This window comes from Chelonia mydas, chromosome 5, assembly GCF_015237465.2.
Source record: "Chelonia mydas isolate rCheMyd1 chromosome 5, rCheMyd1.pri.v2, whole genome shotgun sequence".
Taxonomy (NCBI): domain Eukaryota; kingdom Metazoa; phylum Chordata; order Testudines; family Cheloniidae; genus Chelonia; species Chelonia mydas.
Genome location: NC_051245.2, coordinates 43,812,561 through 43,840,200, shown reverse-complemented (window position 1 = coordinate 43,840,200; position 27,640 = coordinate 43,812,561). Strand labels below are relative to the sequence as shown.

The 27,640-nt window shown below is 40.2% G+C and overlaps 1 protein-coding gene across 2 annotated transcripts in view; it reads left to right on the top strand.

The window, feature by feature from the left end:
• Window positions 1-27,640, top strand: part of JMY (junction mediating and regulatory protein, p53 cofactor) — a 128,158-nt gene that overhangs the window by 63,107 nt on the left and 37,411 nt on the right. For both annotated transcript variants that reach the window (XM_027829003.3, XM_043546398.1), the window contains exons 5-6: window positions 13,857-14,022; window positions 21,426-21,613. In XM_027829003.3, the coding sequence (XP_027684804.2) occupies window positions 13,857-14,022; window positions 21,426-21,613 (354 nt within the window). The remainder of the gene's footprint in view (window positions 1-13,856; window positions 14,023-21,425; window positions 21,614-27,640) is intronic.

Sequence of the window (27,640 nt, the reverse complement as noted above, 5' to 3'; positions counted from 1 at the left end):
TACATCTTTTGAGGATGACCCTTCAAGACTGCATCTTTGACCAAGGGCTCAGGCTCTCATCACATTTTCCTCTGTGGTCTGAGTTTTATTTTCCTTCTTTCTGGAAGGTCCTGATTGTGACTGTCCCCAAAAACAGTCATTGATCGAATTATGTTAACACAGTGATTATTTGATGTAGAAAGTCAGAATCTAAATCAAAATAAACCATGACAACAACCTAGGGAAAGCCTATTTAGCAGGAAAAAGATCATAATTGTGTATTACTTAATCAGGATAAGTCTTGCATCCCAGCAACACTTGTGTGGCTTTGTGTTCAGTGGCCTTACCACCAGATAGCCTTGTCTATTTCTCTTAAGTGTGCAATCCATCATTAGCAGCAACAATGTGAGCATTTTGTCCATATACAGGCAATATTTCTCAGTTACAGCACTGTAAAGAAAGTTTATTCTCTCTTGCATACGCTTAACTTTAAGTTCCTGTTCAGTGCTTTGATGAATAGAGGTGAGATTACTCAAGTGCTTAAAGTTAAGCATGTGCTTAATGGCTTTATTGAATTGGAGCCAGAGAGATTAAGTGGTTGCCTAAATTGATGCCGGACATTGGTGACAGAGCAGAACCCAGGTTGCTAGAGTTCCAGTCCAGTTTTAAGTCTTTTCTTACTCCAGAAAGTTTTTCCTGTTTCTTTTCACTGTGTTAGCCAGCCTGAGATTCTACACACACATTACCATTCCTACCATGAATGTCATCAATTCAGCAAATATTCCAAATTGGAGGGCAGATCAGAGAACTGTCAAATTACTCTTTAGTTGCTAACACTATGTAATTTTTAACAATGCTGATTTTCTTTCTTAAATTGATGGAAGTTATTAGCACTAACTTTATCACTTCAGATAGTTAATGAAGTGCTTGTGTAAACTTTTAACGTAAACAGTTTAAAGGAAAAATATACTGTGGATACATGTCTGGGCAAGTTCCCTTCTCAGATAGTGACACAGTATAAGATCCCTGGAATGCTAGAAATTTGGATGATAAAGAATAGGTTTGGTGCAATTGTGACACTTCTGATACAGCGCTTTCCTTTTACAATGAGAAATAATTTCTAAATGCCAAATATCAGGCTACACTGTCTGACATAAGAACACCATTTCTGTGTTCTATACCTCTCCCCCCTCTTTTTAGGGGAAGAATCAAGCCTGTTATCCTGTTTCAGAGTATTTTACAAGCTATTAATTGTTTGAATGTGCCATCAATGTCCCACTTGTTCTGTTGGCCACAGTCAGGAACTTAATGTGGGTGCCCAGTAATAGACTAAAATAATGTGTCTTGGTGTTACTGTGGTATGCAAATTACAAACTACGTATTCATAGTTTAGTGTCTGGTCAGGCTATGCCTGCTATTGTAATGAGAGTAGACGGTACTACCTGCAGCTCATCAAACTCACTGCCTTGTGAGGTGTATTTGGGAGGACGTAAGGCTAAGGGAGCAAACCATGACAGAAAAGCCCCATGGCCTTGTGGTGAATTTGGGAGAATGTAAGGCTATGAGAGTAAACTCAGACAGAAAATCTGTAGTGGAGACCCAAAGGCAGTCAGGTACTAATATCTTAGTATCTTTCTGCCAACTCCTGCAGTGGATCGGGTACCAGATGTATTGGTTCTTCCTCTCTTCTGGATTTCACCAGTGATGCTGAGAGGGGTGTCCTGATGCATAGGCAACTCAGGGCCTCCATGTCATCTGCCCAGGCTTGCGACCTAGAGAAGTACTCCAGCTTCACCTCGAGTGTCGACACAACACAGGAGGCAGCAGTTCTAAGCTCTTACTCGATTGCTGTAGAGTTGAGCACCTGGGGCTGTCTCAGACAGTGGGAGAGATCATCATATCTCACTGGACAACCACTGCCTGCCATAAAACTGGGCAGCTCCCAGACAATAGGGTGGTGTTCCTCCACAGTCTGCCTGCTACAGTGGGTGCTTGGAGCTTAGAGTTTTATAACATGACAAGTGGACTGTAACCAACACACCAGGCAAATCAAGTAGAAGAAAGAAAACATCCTTAAAAATAGGGTGCTGGAACGTTCGCACCATGACAACCAGATTATCTGAGGACCTTCAAGAAATCAATGATGCACGTAAAACTGCTGTAATAATGAGCTGAAATGACTCAGTGTGGATATTGCGTCACTCCAAGAAACACGGCTAGCATTAAGTGGCTCTCTCAGGGAAAAAAACTACACATTTTTCTGGTAGGGGAATAGCGTTGAAGAAACGCGAGAGCACGGAGTGGGATTTGACATCAAGAATTCACTTCTGGGGATGGTTGAGCCACCTATAAATGGATCAGAGAGAATTTTTGGCACTATGCTTGTTCACATCTGAGGACCCAGTCAACCTTGTGATTGTGTATGCCCCAACACTCTCCTCATCTTCTGACATCAAGGACCAGTTCTGTGACCGGCTGAACACCACCATCAGCAGGATTCCGAAACATGAATATGTTTTCCTGCTAGGGAAGTTCAATGTAAGGGTGGGAGCTGATCATGAAGCATGGACCAACTGTCTTGGTCAACATGGAACTAGTAAGATGAATGGAAATGGTCAGAGACTGCTAGAATTTTGTTCCTATTACAACCTCTGTGTAACAAACTCATTCTTCCAGACAAAGCCACAACACAGAGTGTCTTGGAAACATCCCAGATCTGGCCACTGGCACCATTTAGATCTTATCACAAGGTGTACCAATCTCAACGCTGTCCTCATTACCCATAGCTACCAAAATGCTGATTGCAACACAGACCACTCTCTGGTATGCAGCAAGGTTAGACTTAAACCAAAGAAAATGCACAGATCTAAAGTAAAAGGATGTCCTTATATTAACATCAGTGCCATTGTGGACCAAGAAAAGTCACAGCAATACAAAAACTTACTCCCAGAATCCCTTGACTCCAGTGATTGTGCCACAAGTGCCCAGCTGAAATGGGAGCAACTGAAGAATACAATCTACGATCAGCCCTGTCTGTCTTTGGGAAGAAGGAAAATAAGACTGACTGGTTTGACACATATCTCAGCGCGTTGACACCAGTCATAGAGGCCAGATGCACAGCCCAAACCAACTACAAGAGAGACCAAATTAAAACACCTTACAAGCACTGAGAGTGGCAAGAACCAAGGTAAAACAAACTGCTTGACGCTGCACCAATGACTATTGGCTGCACTTGTGCGAAAGCATCCAAGTAGCAGCTGATGCAGGGAATGTTAGTTAATGTTAAGATGAGCTATTAGCAGCGGGAGAAAAAAACGTCTGTAGTGATAATCAGGATGGCCCATTTAGACAGTTGAAGAAGGGGTGAGGATACTTAACTTAGGGAAATAGATTCAATATGTGTAATGACCCAGCCACTCCCAGTCTCTATTCAAACCCAAGTTAATGATATCTAGTTTTTATATAAATTCAAGCTCAGCAGTTTCTTGTTGGAGTCTGTTTTTGAAGCTCTTCTGTTGCAAAATTGCCACCCTTAAATCTTTTACTGAGTGGCCAGAGAGTTTGAAGTGTTCTCCTACTGGTTTTTGAATGTTATGATTCCTGATGTCAGATTTGTGTCCATTTATTCTTTTGCATAGAATCTATCCTGAATCATAGTGCGGCTTCAGAGCTTTAAGTTCTACTAACAACATGATGTTCTCACTGAGACCGCTACGAGAGAAATGCAGAGAACGAAAAAAAGCCCCTTTACATAGCCTTCGTTGATCTCACAAAGGCTTTTGACCTTGTCAGTAGAAGTGGATTATTTGCGCTTCTGGAAAAGATTGGCTGTCCCCTCAAGCTCTTAAGCATGAGTTGATCTTTCCATGAAAACATGTATAGCACAGTTCAATACAGCGGCTCAGTCTCTCTGGCATTCCAGATTTGTAGCAGAGTTAAGCAAGACTGTGTACTTGACCCAGCTCTGTTTGGGATCATCTTCTCCTTGCTACTAAAATAAGCTTTTGGTTCTTCAACTGAGGGAATCTACTTGCACACAAGATCTGATAGATAGCTGTTAAATCTTACAAGACTCAGATCTAAAACCAAGACTCTGGAAGCCCTTATCCAAAACCACCTCTTTGCTGAGGACGGAGCAGTTAATCTCTAAAACTTTATGGACAGTTTTTTCCAAAGCCTGCCAATAAGCCTAAAAAAGACTAACATAATGTGCCAAGGAGTTGAGGAAGCACCCTCTATCAAGATCAACAACTTTGAACTTGAAGTGGTGAACAAGTTCACATACCTGGGCTCCACTATCACAGTCAACCTTTCACTTGAAATGGAACTCAACATCTGCATTGGAAAAGCCACCACAACAATGTCTAGACTGAGCAAGCGGGTATGGCAAAACAACAAACTGAAGAACACACAAAGATCTGTGTTTATCGTGCGTGTGTTATCAGCACACTTTTGTATGGAAGCGAGATATGGACCTTATACTCTCATCAGGAAAAGAGGCTCAACAGCTTTTTTATGCATTGCCTTCGTTGAATCTTTGGCATCTCTGGGGGGAGAGTCACCAACACTGAGGTGCTCAAGCGGGCCAGCATACCCAGCATTCAAACACTCCTCAAACAGAGATGCCTCTGCTGGCTTGGGCATGTGTGCTGAATGAATGATGGCATCCCAAAGGACATCCTCAACAGTGAATTGCCATCTGGAAAAAGACCCAAAGGGCAGCCAAAATTGCATTTCAAGGATATGTGCAAGTGAGACCTCAAGAAATGGACATGGATGTGGACAACTGGGAAGATCATACTCAAGACCGCAGCCTTTGGAGACGAGCTAAACAAAGGTCTCTGGAGTTAGGAGAGGAAGCAGTCCATCTTAGAACAGGAGAAAAGAGCTCGCAAAAGGCAGAGCCCAAAGGGTTGAAATATCTTTAAATGTCGCAGATATGGCAGTGATTGTGTCTCTCTTGAGTGGGTCTCTTCAGCCACAGCTGCAGCAGCCATAAAACTGACTAAATTCTTTACCTCTCAGGGCCTTATACCCGTGGCCTCGAGACTGAAAGATGCCTACTAATTCTCAGTTGCAGTGTTTCACTACAATATAAATGTGTAGAACCTAATTTCTCTGTAAGAGATGCTCCAGTCATATCAGGCTGCTAATTATATAGACAGAAATTTATTCAGTAAAATACAGTAAAAATGTTTGAAATTTTATAATGTTTAATAATATTAGCAGTGAAATGTTTTTACAGGTAAATAATATAGATTACAAGGTCAGAAGGGACCACTGTGCTTATCTGGTCTGACCTCCTGCATAACACAGACCATAGAATTGCCCCAAATTAATTCCTGTTTGAACTAGAGCATATCTTTCAGAAAAACATCCAGTCTTGATTTAAAAATCTCCAGTAATGGAGAATTCACCTCAACCCTTAAATTGCTATATGATTGATTATCCTCACTATTTAAAATGTGCGCCTTATTTCTAGTCTGAATTTGTCTAACTTCAGCTTTCAGTCATTGGATCTTATTATACCTTTGTCTGCTTCATTGAAGAGCCCATTGTCAAAGTTGTGCTTTCCATGTAGGTACTTAGACTCTGATCAAGTCATCTCTTACCCTTTTTTTTGTTAAACTAAACAGGCTGAGCTCCTTGTATCGACTGATACAAGACATATTTTCAAGTCCTTTAATCTTCCTCGTGGAGCCCACTCCATTTTATCAATACCCTTCTTGAATTGACACAGTATTCCAATAGCAGTCACACGAGTGCCAGATAGAGGTAGTATACAACTGCCCTACTCCTGCTCAAGATTCCTTGTTTCCCCAAGGATCATAAGTCCCCACAGCATCGTATTGGAGACTTATGTTCACCTGATCATTCACCATGGCCCCCAGGACCTTTTCAGAATCATTTCATCCTGGGATAATGCCCGTCAACATGGGGGACTCTAATCATATCACCTTCCTTTAATTCTTCATTGAGTACCGTATCAGCTGTTCAATTATTTTCCTGGAATCAGTGTCAGTCTGACAGGTGTGGTCATCCCACTTATCATTTTTAAATACTGGGAGAATATTAGGTTTTTTTCTCTAGTGTTCTAAGAGGTATTGAAAATCAGCATTAATGTTTTTAAACTGGGGGATGCAAATAATGTAAACCTGCTGATTTTAAAAATATCTAATTTTAGTAGCTGTTTTTAATATCCCCCTGAACTACTATTGGAGTAGAAAGTATTTCATCCTCATATATGGCTACATCTGGCTTTTTTTTCAAATTCAGAACAGATATTTATTGAACAGTTTTTTTGACTTTTCTACATTATTTTTCTTAGATGCAGGTGTGTATTTCATGTAGGTGCGCATATGCACCCAGCACACTGAAGCCAGAGAATTTTGCCTAGCAGTACCCATAGGGGTTGCGCCAGTGCACTGTGGCCCTAGCTCTTCCCTGGACATATGAGGGCAGCACTGCCTCGAACCTCTTCACGGCTGGAGGTGAAACTTGGTATAGTGTTTTCACCTCACATTTTTAGTCTGTTTTCTGAGGGTTTTTTCCTCTAGATCAGTGGCTCTCAATCCGCGGCTTATGTGACATCCTCAGGGCCATACAGGTAGTATATATATTTTATGGGTGCGGTCCACATAGGACAGAGAGAGCTGCATACGCGGCCCACAGTGTTAAATAAGTTGAGAACCACTGCTCTAGATAATAGTTAGTAGTACCTTAGGTTTAGTTTAGTGTTATCATAGTGTTGTTTATAGTAGCTGGGTGCCATATGTGTTGCCTTTACCAGGGTTCAAGCATTGTCTACCATGGGGGTGGGGGGGAAATGGGACCATCCCCAATACTGATCCCCACATGAGGTGCTTTTGTCTTGGTAATGGACATGTTAAAGAATGGTGTGCCATCTATAAGTCGTTCAAAAGACCGCATATTCCAGTTATATTACATTCACATTCATTAGCATATTTTCATAAAATCATATGGAGTGCAATGTCACATATTCTTTGCTGCCCGGTACAGAGGATAGAGTTTTTAGGGGTTGTGTTTGTCTCTTCCTAGGCCAGAGCATTTCTCCCAGAGTCTGAATTCCAATTCATTCAATCTCTAATGACAGACCTCAAGTTTCATCTAATCACAACAGCCCAAAACAATACAAGGCTCCTAGGGCACATGGCCTCTTACACTTATGTAGTACAACATGCAGGGCTGCACTTCAGGCCCCTCCAGATGTGGCTGGATTCAGTGTACTTGCTAAGCCATCTTCATTGGGGGCCTGTGATCACGATACTATTTAGTTCTGATTTTGCTGAATTGTGACTGGATCCTCATCATTTGTGTAGGCGTTCTTTCTCAACCCTCAGTGACTCTGGTGTCAGATGAGTCTGCTCTAGGGTGGAGAGCCCACCTGGGGCCCCTCCAGATTCTGGGTCTTTGGTCCTTGCGGGAACTCTCTTTTCATATCAATGTCAGAGAACTCAGGGCTATGCATCTTGCCTGTCCGGTTTTTCTACCTTATAACAGAGGGGGAAACTCATTTGTTCTTATAGACAACACCACAGCTATGTTTTACCTCAAAAGGCAGGGAGGAGCTCACTCATCCATCCTTTGTTGAAGCAGTTGACCTGTAAGAATTTTTGAATAGCCCATTCAATCAACCTTGAGGTCTCTTACTTTCCACTTTGCAGAATGAGCTAGCAGACGACCTGAGCAGGTCATTTTCTAGTCACCACAAATAGTCTCTTTGCCTGGATGTAGCCAGATGAATTTTCCAGCGGTGGGTGACTCCCTAGATTGACCTATTTGCATACAACTTTCTGCTCCCTGCAAGGCGCAGTCCGGGCTCAATCACAGATACCTTTCTGCTACCCTGGATAGAAAAGCGATGCTTTCCTCCCGATCCCACTCCTACAGAGTGCTACTAAAGATTAAGTAGGACCATGCCTGGTTTATATTAATAGCCCCAGCATGGTCCTGCCAGCACTGGTTCCTCCACTCTGCTTGACCTCTCAGTGACATCTCCAATTTCATTCCTGTTGCACCTAGATCTGATCTCCCAAGATTGTGGTCGTCTACTCCACCTGAACGTGCAGTCCCTTCACCTAATGGCCTGAAAGCTCCATCGCTAAATTCCAGAGAACAGTCTTGCTCGGAGCAAGTTTTTCAGCTCTTACTAAAAAGTAGAAACCCCTCCAACAGGACATCTCCTTGTCAAAATGGAAGCAGTTCTCTATCTGGGCTTGTCAAATCAGCATCTTGTCAATGCATTTGTCCATCCAACATATACTTGACTGTCTGCTGCACGTAAAATACCAAGGCTTAGCAGTTTTCTCTGTCAAGGTTCATTTGGCAGCTGTATCAGCTTTCCACCTTCACATGGATAACCGGTGTGTTTTTTCTAATGGTATGACAATCAGATTCCTTACAGGTCTGTAAAGGTTTTACCTTCAATTAATGGAGCCCGTTCCTCCATGGGACTTGAACTTAGTCAAGTCTGAACTTATGAGACCACCATTTGAGCCTTTAGTAACGTGCTCCTTACTACACCTTTCCTGGAAGGTGGTTTTCACTTCTGCCAGAAGAGTCTCTGAACTGCATGCGCTTGCTTCTGAACCATCATCTACAGTCTTTTTTAAAGATAAGGTGTACTTACACCATCATCTGAGTTTTTCCTCTAAAGTAGTTTCAAGTTTTAAACAATCAGTTTACTTACCCATTTTTTAACACAAACCACACAAATAGGGACAAGCAGCGGCTACATGCTTTGGATGTTAGACAAGCACTGGAGTTCTATTGAGATAGGATCCATCCAACTGTTCATGGCTATAGTGGACAGAATGAAAAGCCTGCCAATCTCCTCATGGAGAATTTAGTCATAAATGACTTTCTGTCTCAGCGCTTGTTATGATCTGGCAAATGTTTCACCAACAGACAAGCTGACTACTCACTCCACAAGATCTCACACGTTCTCAACAGCATTCCTAGCGCAGATCCCTTTCCAGGACATTTGTGAAGCAGCAACCTGGTCATCGGTGCGCACTTTGTTCTTCTATTACACCACTACCCAGTAATCTAGAGATGATGCCAAATTTGGTGGAGCTGTACTACAATCCGTAGACTCCAATCCCTCCTCCTATATTATTTCTTGGGAATCACCAAGAGTGGAATGTACATGTGCAATCACGCAAAGAAAGAATAGTTGTTAATCTTTCACAACTGTTTGAGATGTGTTGCACATGTCCATTCCACAACTTGCCCTCCTCTACATTGAGTTTCCAGGATGATTCTACAAAAAAAATTATTCTGAAAAAATTGTAGTCTTAATAATGAACCATTTTTTGTTGACGTTTCCACTATTTTCATCTATAATGGACCAGTACCATTGTTAGGATTCTCCTGTTCCTAATTCACTTCTTCTCATTGTCCTTTTCTGTGATGGCCATAGACTTCCCCTTGTGTCCCATAGACTTCTTGTATCAGTTCCTATGTTCGGTACTATCAACTTCTGTGTGTGTGTTTTGATAGTTGCATTTGTTTCCCCTTTAAGCCAGGTTGATTTTTTTTTCTGTAAACTTTTTCTTTAGCCTTCTTTCTGAATTGTGATTTTTGGTCATTTAGTACAAACAGTCTTAAACAATTTCCAATTATCATTCATATTTTTTAGTTTAAATTCTTTCTCCCAGCTACTTGAATCATAATTGTTTTCAGCTTTGTGAAACTGGCCTTTTTAAAGCACCAAGTATATCTATTATTAGTTTGGTCTTGATTATTTTTGCACGTAACTAATGTGATCAAGTCATGATCGCTCTTACCTATGTTACACTAATTTTTAATTCTGATATCAATCAAGATGATGTCTAATATAGAATTCCCCTGTGTTGGATGCAACACTTTTTGAGTTAGGAAAGTATAATCTGTAATAATTAGAAATTCCAAGGATGTTTTGTACTGGCAGCATGAGATTTGTTTTATATGTTCTCAGATTGAAGTCCCCCATGATAAGTGGTTAAGGAACCAGTCTTCCTATTCTCTAGTGCAGTGTTTCCCAAGCAGTGTCCTTCAGCACGCTGGTGTGCCATCAGGCATAAACAGGTGTGCTGTGGAATTTTGGAAAAGTCACTTGTGGGGGTGAGGTGGGGGGAATTCTAATTATTTTAGTTAGTGTCAAAACCAGATTAAAATTTGTGATGTTGCTCTTTGGGTGTACGTGCGTGAGGCAGACACACCACACTATGCTCAAATTACCTTGCTGTTTGCATAGTATCACGTGGGAGCCATGTTTTCTTTTCAACGGTTAAGTTATCGTGGTGAATTTTGAATTGAAGACTCTAAAACAGACACATACTTGAAGAAAAGAGATTCTGGCGCCTCCATATCTACTTTCAGTGATGAAGCTGAATGTGAACTGAAAAGCAAAGTGGTGAGCCAACACTACTCTTAAGAGCTATTGGCAATTTGGATTTTTGTGTACAGGTGAGCCATCTTTTCCTCTTCTGCAATGTCTTGTGTGTGAAGAGAAACTTTCAAACCGTGCAATAGTGCCAAGTAAGTTAAAAAGACACCTTATAAACAAACATCTGTCCCTTGCCAACAAGGACAAATTTTTTTTGAGCATTTAAAGGATCAGAATGAAAAACAAGTGCAAATGATGAAAGATTGTGTAACTGTTTCTGATACAGTGCTGGAAACAAGCTGCTTGGTTTCTGAGCTTGTAGTGAAGACAGATAAACTACACACAATTGCAGAGACATACATTTTATCAGTATGCAAAGAAATGGTGAGAGTTATGTTAAGTGCAAATTCAGTCAATGAAATCGCAAAAGTTCGCCTTTCAGATTATGCGATATGTCGCCACATGTTGACTGATACTGAGACTGCTCTAACAAAAAATTAAATCAAGGGGAAAATTTGCATTGCAGAGTGATGGATCAACAGATATCAATGGTCATGCTCAACTGTTGGCTAACATCAAGTATGTTGATGCTGATAGTATAAGAGAATTGTTTATTCTGCAAACAACTGCCAGGTCACATGACAGGAGAGGAAATCTTCAGGATGACAGCGGCCTACCTTGAGGAGGGAGAACTGCACTACAAAAATTGTCTTAGTGTTTGCACAGATGAGGCTACCTCTGTGACTGGCAAAGTGAAGGGGTTTGCAAGCAAGGTCAATGAACAAAGCTAGATGTGCTGGTGGCCCACTGTTTCCTGTATCATGAAGCTCTTGTGGCCAAAACATTGCCAGAAGAACTTTCTTTAATGCTAGATGGAGCAGTAAAGATAATGAACTTAATAAAATCATGGTCTTAAATACACTGGCTTTCCCATGGAAAAGTTCTCGGTCATTTGTATGAACTGAGAGATTAATTAAAATTGTTCTTAACTTTGGAGGAATCCACATATAGAGACTTGATCTCTGATGTGGCATGGTGTGCAAAACTTGCTTATTTGGCTGATATATTCCACCACCACATGAGCAGGAATGCAAGGTAGAAATGAGAATCTTCTCTCCTGCATGGATAAATTGCAGGTGTTTAGATCTAAGTTAGCCCTCTGTAGTAGCAAAAGTCATAGTAGAAATCCTCCCCTCTCCCCCCCAAGCACACATGGCAGATCCTACTGGTCAATGTCATTTCTGAACACCTGAAAGGTCTGGAAGAAAAATTCAGCTCATATTTTTCTTCAGCCTATACAGAAGATTTTGACTGGATCTTTGGACTTTCCTTTGCAGTGGAAAGTGCTAAGAATCTTAAAAAAATGGCTCGAGCAATTTGCCAAATTTGCAAAGGATGGACTGCACTTTAAAATAAAGTTTGGTGACATGTCTTTGGACTCCTGGTTGATGATGGCAGATCAGTACCCAGTAATGTTACACCGTGCTATCTCCATTCTGTTGCTGTTTTCAGCAATGCACCTGCTTAAATTTTTTAAGCCCAATTTGCATCAAAAACAAAGAGTGCCTGAGATTGGTGGAGCAAGAGCTCCAAGTTGCATTGTCCACATTTCCTGCTAGGATTCAATGACTCTGCGCATCAAGGCAAGCTCAAATTTCTCATTAAATGTAAGTTTTCGTTTAATAATTTTAGCATGCCACGCACATTTTATTGAAGTCAGTGTACCTTAGACTGGAAAAGGTTGGGAAACACTGCTCTAGTGTGATCTGGTGGTCTAGAGCAGATACCAACTAACACCGCATCTTCTGCTTTATCTGTTAGGATATCCAATCCTTAACTGTTTATGATCATTTTCTTCTAAGTTGCCAAAGACTTGGAAACAGGTAATGCCTTTTTGGACAGAGTGCCAGTCCATGTTTGTCCACTCCATGTTTCAGTCTTGTGTGGAAACATGCTTTTCTAGATTAATTCAGAAAACACTTTAAAGATCATTTCAAATCAGTAAAAACTGGGAAGCCAATTTATGGCTGACTATTGATTAGAGTGAAGTTTTAATCCTTGAAGATGCTACCATAACTTAAATCTACTGGGAAGTAAAATTTTGTTCTTTTTAATTAAAAAAAAAACAACAACAACAAAAACTTTCACTTTGTTTTGCACTTTCTCACGAGATGGCCCCACTTCCTGGTTGAGGATTTATAATATAGAAGCTGGATTCTCTTTCCTCAGGAAAAGAGGATGGGCAGACTAGAAAAATGCGTCCAACTGAAGCCAAAATGTCTTTCTCTCCTGCCTCAGCTACGAGGGGATCCAGACTCCGTAGACGCTGGCAGGGATTCATTTTGTTAGGAAGTTGGGTTTGGCTTTGGCAGTGACTGGTAGGTGGGAAGGAGAACTAGAGAAATCCAGAGCGTAGATTCTCCTATAAAATGCAGCAAAAGATGAGAGATTCCTTTCAATATCAGCTGACTCTGCAGTTCTGAACTCCTACCCCCACTTTCCAGCCAAACAGGATCTGGCTGCTATGCATACTTGCCTACTGTGGGAAATGGAAAAGCTTGGAATTTTCATTTTGGCTGTTTCCTGAAACCTCGTCTTACATGTTCCTTTCTGATATATGACCGGAAAAATTGACATAATTGTTTTAAACCTGGAAAAGTCTCTATTCTCTTACTTTACCTCCAAAACAATTAGGCTCAAGAACTATCAACTTTTTTCCCTGACTAAAAAGGATCCAATGTCCTCTTCTCTCTTCTGTTCATTGCTGCAACACTGGATGTCCTGAGATTTTGAAGGGAGGCCTGAGAAATGGCACAAAAGCCTGTGGTTAGGCAGGTATGCTGCTTTATGTCAGCATCTAGGAAGGTTACCCACATAGTGTGTGAGAGTGGAAAACATGGAGTAAAATATTTATATTTTATTTTCTGGAAGATTCCTCAGTTGTTGTCCCATTGAGAGAGAGAGAGATACATCTAGTCATTTTTTTAGTTCACCGTGACCTAGACTGTCAATCTTAACTTCAGTTTTTTAGGTTTTGTTGGTATAACAGCCTCTAACAATTTTAAAACATTTTTGCATCTAAGCTAACACAGTACCGAATGGTTACATTAGACCTCTATTGCTCTATTTACAAAAACAAACAAAAACATGAAATACAGAAACAGAAGAAACAGGAAGTTGGGGGTGTACCTCTCTCATCCTTAAAGAATGGGCAGTCATAAACTGTAAGCTGATGTAATAGACCTCCTAGTGCTATATGAAAATATGTTGACTATTACATCTGAAGTGAGAGTAGTCAAAACTTTTACAGCACTGACAGTATTCAATTCAACCATATTTACAATAATCTGAACTCTCTCTCTTAAAACTAGTTTTTGGCATGTTTTAATTTTTTTAAACATAAAGATGAATATCTCGGGCTTGGTTTTACTAGGATCCTGTAGTCATGTATCATTCACTTTTTCTTTTTTTTCCTTCCTCCATTCAGATGCAGAGTTTGCAAGGTGGTACAGAAGCCATGGCCCATTTGGACCAGTTGGAAGCTGATTATTATGATCTACAGCTTCAGTTGTACGAAGTGCAGTTTGAGATTTTGAAGTATGAAGAGCTGCTGCTGACAGCACAACTTGAAAGCATCAAAAGACTAGTATCAGGTACAGTACACATTTTATGTGCATAATCTGTATTACCTAAGACAGTACTAATACTGAACTGTAAAACTTAGAATCAACCATTTTAGCATTCTTTAAATAAGTAAAGATTTAGGACTTTGAACATAAGTACAATTAAAATCAGTTGAAATCTGCATCGAGGAGAAGGAGGTAAATTTTTAAATCTTTATGTATTGCTTTGTCTCCTTAACTTCAGTTGGAATCATATACCTAACGTCTTATGCAATATTGGGAAAAATTAGGGCTGGAAAGGAAGGAATTATTTTCTAAGTGTTCTTGTGTACTGCAGGTTTGGCTAACTTACAGGAGTTGTTGCTCTCAAAATTTCTGAAATAATTGTTTAAGTGTAGCATGTGGCTGTCAAGGAGGTGTCAGGCAAATCAGAATCCTCTAGGTGAGCTTTTGACACATTATGAAGCATTTATGTTACCCTTGTAACAGAGTTTAGATCAGGGACACACAAGCTGTGGTCCCTAGACCTGATGTAGCTCACAAATCATTTCAAACCAAGTCATAGAGATGGTGCAGGGAAATTTAGTGTGTGTGTGTCCAGCCTGATATTCTGAGTTTTCTTATGCTTATACTTGTACTCAGATGTTAGCTTTCTATGCTGGCTCAGTGCTAAAGGACTTGTGGAGGAAGTGTTCATCAGAAAAGTCACTGTAGAGCAGAAATTTTCAAATGTGCTCATATTGTGAGTTACATCTTGAGATACAGCACCTCATGGCACCTTTTCTCCCATTCACAGTAGTGTGGACTGCCTCTTCTCACATGGTGATCCTATAACATCCTTATGGCAATTACTGTAATTGAGCCCATGGCGAAAGAGAGCTTAATACATTTTTAGCTGTCTTTTAATGAAATTTTGCAGTCAGCCTAGCCAGCTCTCTGCAGGCCGTGAATAAGTGCTCAATAGACAATTCTTTGTTCACAGACTGCTTTACGATATGATTCTAGTTTTGATGCTGATGTTACTGAACAGTTTACTTTCATGCAGCTAATAGGGAACCTATCTAGTAAGAGAGACAAAGGAGGAAGAAATAGTTAAATCAATGTTCTTTGAATTAGTATTAGCAAAACTATAATGTTATGTTGACTTTTACATCTGGAAGGTTCACTGAGTAATTTGAAGGACCTTTGAGTTGAGGTACATTGTCACCGGTACTTGGATTCAGTTTGGATATTGAGATTATTCCGCTATTACCAACTTTTCCCCAAAAGAACAGTGGACGTGCTGTAAAAGTAGTGTACATCAGTTTTTGCTCATGGTGCACATGGGCAAGCTTTCAGATGATTACTGAATCCAAAAAATTCTTCATAGCTCACTGCTTAAGTTACCCCCAATTTTTTTACGTTCTAAAAATATTCTTATTTCTCAATATTACACTTTTATATTAAGCCTTTATCCAAAAAAGCATAAAGGGTTTGGCTGACTTTATTGAATGCAACAGTCTGTGTTAGGAGCTAGCATTTTTAAATAATGTACAGCAACACTACACACAGGTTAGGACAGAATACTGAAAGAATACTTGGTCCTGTTGAAATTATGGGGAAGTTTTAGTTAGGCAGAATGAAACTATCTATTTGGAATTTATCCAGCAGAACTAGTGCAGTTACTCTTGTGAAAAATACCATAGGATTTTTAAATAGTCACATGTGGTCAAGACCATCCTGCATCTCCTCTGAAACGTGGCATCTCTCAAAGTACAGTGGCCTCTAGCACACACGATTTACTACTGACTCAGAGAGAGAAATGCTATTTATTGGATCATCAATCCTACTTTCTTTATGGTTACGGTCAGAAAAGTAGCAGCCTTCTTATAGAACAGATCTATGACGCACATTTTAATAACCATTGTAAGCTGGAACTACTTTTTACTCCTGGTAGCTACATTCACTCTGTAGTGCTCTGAGAATGCAGTTGGATTCTGTTCTGATTTCTGAATCATCAGCAGAATTGAGTAAATTCTGGCTGACAGTCTTTTACTGGTAATGCTAGAGCCAGAAAAAACACAACTTTACTTCAAAATCCTAGCTTGAATGTCCAGGTTGGTAGTTAGGGAGGGGAAAAAACGTTGTTTTATTTGTAAATGGAATACAGTTGCTCTGGTAGCTATTGAGACAGTAAACGGGATGGTGGTTTTTAGAGTTACCAACAGAAGATCTGTACTTGAATTCACAATCTGTAAATTAAGGCTTTTAAAGGGACAACATACCCAAACAGGCCAGCTTCATCTCTGCTGAAGGATTTGTGGTGGATGGAATGTCATCAATAGATAATGTGATAGTTGGCTGCTGGCTTAGTATTTTAATTTATCTGGCAAGTCTGAATGTTGTGGGACTAAACAAAAAAGGAATTATTTTAATTTGCATATTTTTTCATGCTCTAGTTATAAGAGAGGTTCAGTACTTACCAACCTCACAGACACGTTTTAAAGGCCAAAAAGAATAGTTTGTTTTTCTGATGAAAGACACAATAGAATTGCAAGAGTTTTTTTTAAAATATTTGTACGTTTGCAGGTCCCCTTTCATGTCCCAGTTTTAACATGGAAATGCTTGTTAAAGATATAATTGAGTAGGGTAGATTTGATTTAAAGCAAATTGATTTAAATCCTGATTTAAATAACTAGTCAGGAAGACTCGATTTAATCATGGATTTTTACATAAAAGTGCATTCTTGTTGGTTGTTATAACCTTAATACCTATTCTTCACAACTCAGAGATAGACGTAGGTTTCATTTTTAGAAAGTACACACTATACATTTTAAGTGATTTATTTTGAAAACTTTTCAGATTAGTTTTACAGCTATATCAGAAAATGAATGATTGTTTGGGTATTTCATTTACCAAAGGTAATTGAAACAGATATTTCTGAAGTCATTGGGAGGTGAACTATCTCCGGTTCAACAGGTTAATCATTAATATTTGGAGGATTTTCTTGCCATGCTGTATTAGGAGGAGAACATCACCAGACAGACATTTAAATTGTTTTATTTAACTAAAACAGCAACATTATGTATTCTGGATTTTTTTCTTGAACAGCAAACATATAATAAATATTTTAACAAAACAAGCATATGAATTTCTGAATTTAGTTTAACATTCAAGTTTTTTAAAATCAGGTTTGTTTTTGTTAAAATTATTTTTAACTAAAATATTTAACTGAAATATTTTAAAAAAATAAAAAATCAACTGTCAGCCAGGTCAACATGAGAAACCTAAAATATTGGCTTCTGCAGCTAACTGTCGTTTTCACCTTCATTTTCCTGTTCATAATCTGGAAAAGAAAAACAAGCTTTCCTGCTTTTTCAGATCCCAAATGATTTCTTAATTTGGAATGAATTAGTCCAAAGGAAGCAAATATTCTTTCTACACCAGCAGAAGAAGCTATTGCTGTGAAAAGTGAGATTATCACTTCAATAGTCTCTGAATCCAAGCACTTAAGTGACTTCCACCAGTTCACTTGTGTGACTTTCTTTAAAACATCATCAGCAAATATATATTTCTTGAATGGTTCACCCTTAGCTCTGAAGTTTGTTATAGTTGGTATTATGGAGGGATGATTGCTGGATGTCCATGTCATAGCCAACTCTTCTTCTTCAGTAGTTAAGGTTTGACCCTGGTACTGAGAATTGAGTATTGAGAATATTTGCAAGAAAATGAGCTGGAGATAGTGCTTGTCCCATTCATTTTTTTAATGCTTGTAATTTAACTCTGTCATTTCATATTTCTCTTTTTAAGTTCTCACTCAGTTCCTTCCAAATTTCAACAGTGTCAGCAATAAAACAAAACCTGCATTTTGTTCATGGCTACAGAAATAGGCTTCAGGGTACTCAGCATGTGTTCAACACTTCTCTTAAGCCCAATGTTGAGAACTTTGGCTGTGACAGTGCCATCTATTTTTTCATGATTTTGTTCACAAACTGTCATCAGATTAGACCAGTTCTTGATATAGTGCTCAAACAGTCCACTACTGAGTTCCAATGCACGTCTTGTGGGAGAGTTAGCTTGGTTCCTCCCACTTTTTTCAGAGCAGCTGCTGCAAAGTGGTTGTTACGGAAGTATTTTGCAATTTCAACAACATTAGCCTTTATTTCTGAAGTCTTTGGCTAGGAGGTGCATCAAACGAGCACGGCAACCGTATGATATTAGCTTGGGACTGTCTTCTAAATAATTTCTTCTCATCTTGGATACATTTGCAGCATTGTTTGTGACCAAGCTGCATACTAGACATTTGAATTATTTTTCAGTTTTTTTTATAGCTTTTATTGCTACTTCTTGTAAGCATTCTGTTGTGTGTGCATTTCCTGATGTATCAATTGTTTCTGTAAGGAAGACATTCCCTTCTTCTGTTGTCACACAAGCACATACAACAGGATCATTGTGGACATCGCTCCACCCATCAAGACTCAGGTTAACAATTTTACCCTCTAGACCTTTTGCACACTGCTCAATTTCTCTTTCATACACTTTATCCAGCAATTTGCCTGCGACATCTGCTCTGTTGGGTGGACTGTATCCTGGTCTTAATGACTGAACCGTGTTAATGAAGTGTGGGTTCTCAGTCATACGGAAAGGAGAGTTTGTTGCATAAACAAACTGGACAATTTTTTCATCCATTACCTCTTTTTGTAATCTGCTGGTTCTTATCACAAACTTATCTATGGTTGTTTCTCTTTTTGCTACAGGTGATATACTGTGGCTATGTGACATACATCATGTGACTGAAACACTATCATTGGCAAATAACTCTGAAACTATAGAAAATGATGGTGATCTTGAAGGTGGATAATCTTCAGAATCCTGTATGTTGAGGATGGATTCTCCTAAACAAAATAAGTCAATGCAGTTATTTAATTATCATACTGCTCATTTAGTATTACTCATTGCATTCACTGACACTCAGTACTACTTTAAAGGTGAAATTGTAAAAGGAAGATCTGCCTATTCCAGCTATTTATTTTTATCACAACTGCATCTAACATGATAGTACCATAGAGTAACAACTATATTGTTTGCTCAAACATGAGAATTCAAGAATAGTCCAGAAGGAAGAGAGGCAGTCCATGAACTATTGGAACTCATTTACAAAACTTTTCTTAAACAGTACTTGAATATATTGTCTTATACTATAGAATTAGAATTTATAATCCCTATTCCATGATGAGATATCTTTGAGCTATAATGTATCTTTAGATAGGTTTTTTCCTCAAAAAGCATTTTATCAAAAAAATCTGATTTTTTTTTTATTTTTATTGTTTAAATAATTGATTTTTATCCACCCTGTAATTGAGTCTGTCAGTTAATTTGTAAAATCCTATTTTACGACTCGGCCTCATTTTAGAATGAAACCTGCACACAGAATTCTCTCTTTGATAGCTGCTTAAGAAAATACAGTTTTAGGTGAATCAGACATAAAATTTTGCAGGCTGATGTTTCATAAAGTGGTCCAGTGACATGTGTAGCTAAATTTTTTTGTTGAATTTTTTTCTAAGTGAGTGCTAGTTTCAATGACTAGTGTTGGGTTTTGTTGTACATTGTTTTGATTTTAGAGTTATGAAGTTCTGTCCTTACTTGCTAGAATCACTGTCTTCTTCTGAGTTGCTGTTTGTTAGAGGGGTGATATAGTCAGCACCAGGGGACAGAAGATGCTACATGCAGATAACACAGTAAATGGCTGCTGCTTTTAAGATGGGTAGCCTCAGAGAAGGGAGGAGGGAAGCCCTTGCCCCAGAAGAATCCTTCAGCTGGGTAAGAGGAAGTTAGAGTTATATGTAACCAGAGTAGCAGCTTTCCTGAGAGGTGGCTGACTGCAGGAGAAATAAGAAGAGAGTGTTTCTAGGTCAGGGACAGGCAAACTTTTTGGCCTGAGGGCCGCATCAGGTTTCAGAAATTGTATGGAGGGCCGGTTAGGGGAGGCTGTGCCTCCGCAAACAGCCAGGCATGGCCGGGCTCCCGCCGCCACCTCCCACCCCTTCTCCCTGTCCCCTGGCTGCCCCCCGCTGCCCCATCCAATCCTTCCTGACTCCTGCCCCCATTCAACCCCCCTGTTCCCCGCCCTCTGACCGCCCCGAATTCCCCTGCCCTCTATCCAACACTGCTGCTCTCTGCCCCCTTACCACACTGCCTGGAGCACCCGTGGCTGGCGGCGCTACGGTTGTGCCGCTCGGCTGGAGCCAGCCACACACGCGTAGCACAGAGCACCGGGTCAGGCTGGGCTCTGCAGCGGCGCTGCTCCAGGAGCTCGCAGCCTCACCGCCCAGAGCATTGCACCAGCAGCGCAGTGAGCTGAGGCTGTGGGGGAGGGGGAACAGCAGGAGAAGGGCCAGGGGCTAGCCTCCCAGGAGCTCAGGGGCCGGGCAGGAGGGTCCTGCAGGCCGTAGTTTGCCCACCTCTGTTCTAGGTGCTCAGGGCTGGGCAACTGGCAATAAGGTCAGCACTAAGTGTTCACTGTCCTTCTTGTTTGAGCCACCTGCACTGAACTCCCCTCCTGGTAGCATCCTTTGACCTGCCTGCAGCAGAGGATATAGAGGGGTTTAGAAGGCCTTTGTGTCTCCCTTACCCAGGCATTCACAGTGAAGGATTCATCACCTTTATTCTTTTTTTTTTTCTTGGTAAGAGATTAGAGGTCAAATGTTCACAATGACACTCATTACAGCATTTGAATTCATTAGTGCTCCACTGTAGGCAAGAGAGACTATAGTGTGAAATACAAATTTAAAAATGATAGGTTGTGATAAAACCTTTTGATAATGTCATTGTCCTCCTAAATGTGGTGTCTTCAAGGTAAGCCTAACAGAGGTACTCACCCTGCCTCCAATGAGCAGAAGCTGTGTGACTACGAGCCCAGAAACCTCCTGATGGGAGGAATCTTGGGATCATCATGTTGTCTAATTTCTTTTTCATGGTATATATATGAGATATCTGAAGAAGAGTCACACAACGAAAACCTTAGGAAGTGGCGATATAGCTTGAACTTTACAGTGGAGATCACATGGGATGACTGTGCAGCATAAACTCTCCCCTCATGTTAGTTAAGTTCAAACGCTGTCAGGGGCGTAGTGTTGAGGTGACATGGGGTTATGTTTCCTTCACAAATTCCTGCTCACAGTTATTCTTAGAGTGGTATGTGAGCCAATAAAAATAACAGGAGGTACATAATTGATGTGGATTTTTATGTTTTAGCTAAACTGTAGAGCCTTAGGAGATTGTGCCACTTTAACACCTTGGCACTCAACTGTCATTTTTGTCAAGACCAGCTCTTCCTGCACATTGTCTAATGCAGGGTTTAATGTTAAAAAACAAACAAAACCCACCAACTTAGTGGTTTATGTCAATCACATACACTGATTTGACTTCTTTTATTGCTGACATTTTATAAACAGAGAAGAGAGATGAAGTGGTGTATTACGATACTTATGAAAGTATGGAAGCCATGCTTGAAAAAGAAGATATGGCAACATCTATACACTTACAAAGAGAAGAGCTGCAGAAGTTGCAACAGAAAATCCGCCAGCTGGAAGCAAGGCGTGGACGCATTTCAGCCAAGAAAGCCTACCTCAGAAATAAAAAGGTAATATTAAATTGTACAATTCTTCTCTAACAGAGACTTCCCTTTTTAGTAAAACCACAGAGGCATCCAGTCTTGGATGGGAGCCCACACAGGGAGACTCAACACCCAATAAACTGGGTTTCTTCAGGAACAGTAGCTGCACATAAGTATTCTGGGGTAAGGGATATAAGATTCCAAGTTTTTAATGCTTCTTAAAATTATGGAGGTATCCGTTATAGTTCCACAGTGAAGGCTGAGGAGTTTTGTAACAGTTCAACCTTGTTCTGTAACCCACAATTACAACACTTATTCTTTGAGCGCACATTTCATTTTTAGATAATTTATAAATCAGTCTGTTAAAAATGGGTCCTTTAATAATTGTTTTAGTCTCTAGTAATCTTAATAATGGAAAAACACTCTTCAGACTTCCAATATAATTAAAATGTCCTGAAACCTTTTTTTTGAAGAAGTTTTTGTTAGAGTTAAAAATATTTATTTCTTAGTGAGTTTGTTTATTTTGGTAGCTGCTGCTGTTCTTCACAACTGAAAGTTTCTCTTTTAGTAGAGGTTAATGTTCTTCTACAGAGGATTCCACCAAGAATTGTCCTCTTAAAATAGCTGTTGTTCACTATTCAGTGGAACATAGTCAGCCCACAGTTAAGATGCCCTTCTCAAAATGGCTTCCATCTCTGGTTGTTCTCAGTGGGATGGGAATCACAGGCTGCCCTTAGCAAAGATGGTCACTGTCTTCATTCACCTGCTGCTCAGTCATCCTGTCTTCTTTGTAACAGGATAGGGGCCACCATCTTTCCTTTGGGCAGCTTGCTTTCAGTCCCATTAGAAGTGTGGAAATTCACAATTTAGAGCACTGAAATAACTTTAACTCTGCCATATAGTGACACCATGTAATGTTACGATTAGGGCATTTCATGGTTTGGGTTCCCAGATTAGATTAAATTGACTTTTAAAGAAAAATTAGGTTTTTTCCCGCCAATTCAAAACAAGTCAGAAGACTTAAGTAGAGAAGCAACGGTTTTTCATGGAACTTTAATTTGTAATCAATATGTGAAGAGATTTAAGTTACAGTATGGATTATCTCTTTAATATTGATGATCTATCCTGAAAGATTAACAATTGTGATTCATGCGCAGAATTGTTGCAAATATGGATTATGTTTTCAAGTCATATGTTAGATTTTTGTAAATGCATATTCATTCGTTTCTCTGAAAGACTTGTTTGTAGTTCCCTTAAAGCCCATGCAATTTTATGAACATGCATTATTTGAGTGAATATATTAATGAAAATAAAACATCACAGAACTAGAGATAGTCCTGAGTTTTTTCGTCCATTGCTGTGTACTAAATTTGAAAAACAGCTGAAGAGTTAATACAGTCACCAAGCAGTTATCTTTATACTAGCTAACTTTATACTTTTTTTTTTTTTGTACGGACTGCTTTTCGGTCACCACTGTCTCACCTATCTCACTCAAGATTGCATGGGAAAGAACACAAACAGAAAAATAATGTACAGAAATTTTCCCTTGTTACTTAATCATGGGAAATATTTAGTTCAGTCACCGAGTTCACTTGTTTGGAATCTTGTTTTGGTGCCTTTTTAATGTGCCTTACTCTTCAGCCAGTAAAGAAAACACATGCAGAATAATATGTATTTAAATTTGCAGGGTTGACCAAAGATTCTATTTTTATGCAGAAAGGACAGGGGATTTCAGTAATCCTGTGCCATTAGGCAGCAAGTTTTAGGGGAAAAAGATACTTAGGCAGTTCAGGATGAGTATCTAGGTCAAAGCATTGTTTACTGTAGTTGCTCAAACTAATTTTAAATTCCATTACTGACCTCATCTCTGATTCCATGCCCTGTTAAACCTCATAGTAATTATTTGAAGGAGAAAACATCCTGTGGCTTTGACTCTCACGTTAAGTAAGCACTATCGGTCTTGGAGTACCATTGAGCTATTCTTGCCAGTGGTGGTATTAACATTTACCTGTAGTTCCATAGTTGTACAGAGTGCACAAGTCTGTAAGAAGATAAGGTCTCCATGCTGAGAAGTTAGTCTAAATTAAACTTACAGAACAATACTACAGGATGTGGGGTGACAGTAGAATCAGATGGTCTGAGGTGAGAACATTAGTGATTGAAGGCTAAGTGAAAAAAGTGAATTTTGAGGAGGGATTTGGAGGTTACTTGGTTGATCTCTCCATTCTTGAGTCTCTCCTTTAAATTTATCATGGAGTTCCAGGGAGAATAGACTGTCACTTTTCAAAATACATTCCCATTCATTAAGAGCTTAATTTAGCAAAGCATTTAAGTTTCTTTCCTCACTTGAGGCCTTAGAACCTATGCAGTTGCTGCCACCTCCTCCCCCTTCCCGCCCCAAACCACAGAAAACAAGCTGTATGTTAGATGGCATATGCCACAAGGTTCTGCTGTAGCAGGAACTTCAGAGCAGTCTAATATCTCTTGCTACGGTATAGATTTTTGGGTATTAGGGTTCTCTGTAGCCAGCTCCCTCTTTCAGGCTAAAATCCTGAATAGGAGAAGACTAGGACTGCATCTCTCTCTCTAGCTCCTGCTTGCGTTTTTTTTGCAGGAGATATAGCTAATCTAATCATCCAAGAAATTGAAAACCTCTCTCGGAAAAGTTAAAATATAGTGATGTAATATAAATCCTTTTTATTCATAAAGTTCTGACATCAAAAATACAGAAACATAAAATGAAGTGTAATGTACAATTGATAATGCACATTGTACCTGACAGTTGGTAATAGTGTAAGATCATTCTCAGAACTTATACTTCATGTTCTTCTTCCTGTTTTGTTAACAATGTCAAATCATAGCACCATTGTAACAAACCTTATAAAGTAAGAAACTATTACAATTTAAAATCAATAAGGAAACACCTTATCTTTCATTAATAGTGGAGCTGCTACACAGTACATGGAGCATGTGTTTTGAGACACTTTTTAGATGCCACTGATGCAGAATTGCTTAGAGTAGGCTGAAAAAGTAACTAAAACATTATAGCTTGATAAAAGCCTCATATCTTAAGTTGACTACACCATCTTATCCTTGTAAAACTTAAATTAGTTTCACAGGTGGTCTTTTTTCTCCATAGTCAGTCATTTTTCCAGTGCTGTTACTTCTTCCTTCTCTCAATCCAGGTGAGGTGGTTCTTCATAAACTAGTTCTTAATAGGTAATGTAGTGTAAAAGGAGTTGTCTATTTTCCATTTTTCTTTAACATCCAGCTCTGGATTCTGCCTGCAAATGTAGCTGTATTGTTATCCCACTGCTCTGACCCTAACCCTAACCCCTTGAGGAATTCCACCATGATTTCAACAATTTCCATCCCACCATCAACCTCAGCCTAGACCAGTCCACACAAGCGGTCCGTTTCCTGGACACTACCATACTAATAAGTGATGGTCACATAAACACCACCCTATACCGGAAACCTACTAACCGCTATACTTACCTACATGCCTCCAGCTTCCATCCAGGACACACCACACGCTCCATTGTCCACAGCCAAGCTCTAAGATACAACCGCATTTGCTCCAATCCCGCAGACAGAGGTGTTGTAGGAGTTTGTCAAGCATTCTTAAAACTACATTACCCACCTGCTGAAGTGAAAAAACAGATCCAGAAGAGTACCCAGAAGTCACCTACCAAGGGACAGGCCCAACAAAGAAAATAACAGAACGCCACTAGCTGTCACCTTCAGCCCCCAACTAAAACCTCTCCAGCGCATTTTCAAAGATTTACAACCTATCCTGAAAAATGATCCCTCACTCTCACAGATCTTGGGAGACAGACCAGTCCTCGCTTACAGACAGCCCCCCAACCTGAAGCAAATACTCTCCAGCAACCACACACCACACAAAAAAAACACTAACCCAGGAACCTATCCTTGCAACAAAACCTGATGCCAGCTCTGTACACATATTTATTCAAGTGACACCATCCTAGGACCTAATCACATTAGTCACGCCATCAGGGGCTCGTTCACCTGCAAATCTACCAATGTGATATATGCCATCGTGTGCCAACAATGCCCCCCTGCCATGTACATTGGCCAAACCGGACAGTCTCTATACAAAAGAATAAATGGACACAAATCTGACATCAGGAATCATGACATTCAAAAACCGGTAGGAGAACACTTCAATCTCTCTGGCCACTCAGTAAAAGATTTAAGGTTGGCAATTTTGCAACAGAAAAGCTTCAAAAACAGACTCCAGCGAGAAACTGCTGAGCTTGAATTTATATAAAAACAAATACCATTAACTTGGGTTTGAATAGAGACTGGGAGTGGTTGGGTCATTACACATATTGAATCTATTTCCCTAAAGTTAAGTATCCTCACACCTTCTTGTCAACTGTCTAAATGGGCCATCTTGATTATCACTACAAAAGTTTTTTTTTTTCTCCTGCTGATAATAGCTCATCTTAACTAATTAACCTCTCACAGTTTGTATGGCAACTTCCACCTTCTCTGTATGTATAGATATTTCTTCTTACTATATGTTCCATTCGATGCATCCGATGAAGTAGGCTGTAGCCCATGAAAGCTTATGCTCTAATAAATTTGTTAGTCTCTAAGGTTCCACAAGTACTCCTGTTCTTTTTTTAGTATAGGATTAGTTATTCAATTAGTGTCCATATGGCTGTTCCACATCAGGTGCGCATTTGCCTCTTGAGCCCTTAATTGGAGATTTTCAGTTAGCAGTGTATGTTTGGCCTGTGCATGCTCCCTGTGCATCTTCGTGCTGGGTATCAAGGCCATATTAGGCATGCATGGGCAAACTGCCCCCTGTTCCTTCTCAACCATCTTGGCCTGAGACGGAGCCATAGCGTGTCTGCCTTGAGTGTGCTTTGGCTTTTTTTCTAATATTAGTTTTTATAGTTAGTTGTTTGTTTTACTCCTCTTTCCCCTCAGGGAGATTGATTCCCCCCCCCCCCCCACCCTTGGCAGGGCATCCCTGGCTCTCCAGGTTTCAAATGTTGCTTCTTCTGCCAAGAGGAAAAACAAGAAGATTAAACTCAGAAGACTGCTAACGATGGCCAGCTTCTGAGTCAAGTCAGGAAACGCCCCTACCCCATACCTGTTCCAGACGGATCCAGCACTCCTCCTACCTCAGCACAGGCTTCCCCTAAGAAAGGGAAGACTTCCAAAAAGAGGAGTGCAGACTCTCACCTGAAGGAGACAGCTCTGAAAAGGTCTAGGTCCCCAGGGAGATCTGTGGTCTCTGAAACCTCAACCTTTCAACTCAACCCCATGCGGTTGAACTGAAGGACTCCTCCTCCTGTACTGGTCGGGCTGTAAAGTCCCAGAGGACGAAGTAGAGAGACATCTCCAATAGGGCCTTGGTACTCTCTACCAGCAAGGAGAGCAAGCATAGACAGTAGGGGCTGGTGATATTGAGTTCACACAGCTGTCAGTACCTGTGTGTTCAGCCCAGCCATTGGTACCCATGCATGCAGCACTCTTGGCACCAAGCAAGCAGTGGTGCCACCCACCATTGGCTTTGGCTACTATGTCAATACCAATGCCCTACTTGATAGCACAGGAGTTAAGATCTACTAAGGACCTCTCAATAACAACCAAAGTTCCCACTCCTCATGGGTACTGATCATCTCTTGGTACTGAGACCCTGATCTACAGACTACTGTTCTCCAGTACTGCAGGATTCTCCACCATTTTTGGTGGGTGCTCTCTCTTTGGATCAGATAGAGGAGGATAAAAGAGACTTCCAGTTGGTCTCCTCTATTTCTGTTCAGACGTATCCAACATATCCCTTCAACAACCCATTCTCTGAAAGATATAGGGAAGATAGAGATCATTATCAAGGGTGGTGGTCCCTCATGCCACTCCCCCTTCTGTATGCCCCCAGTGTCCATACTTGGACCTCTGAACTGCCTATCAACAATTTGCCAGACCACAGGTGTTGCATAGGAAGGCCAGAGTTGTACAGCCCTCTCCTCCCCAGCCCTCCCATAGCAGATGGTTGAGGTTCAGGAAGCTAGGGTA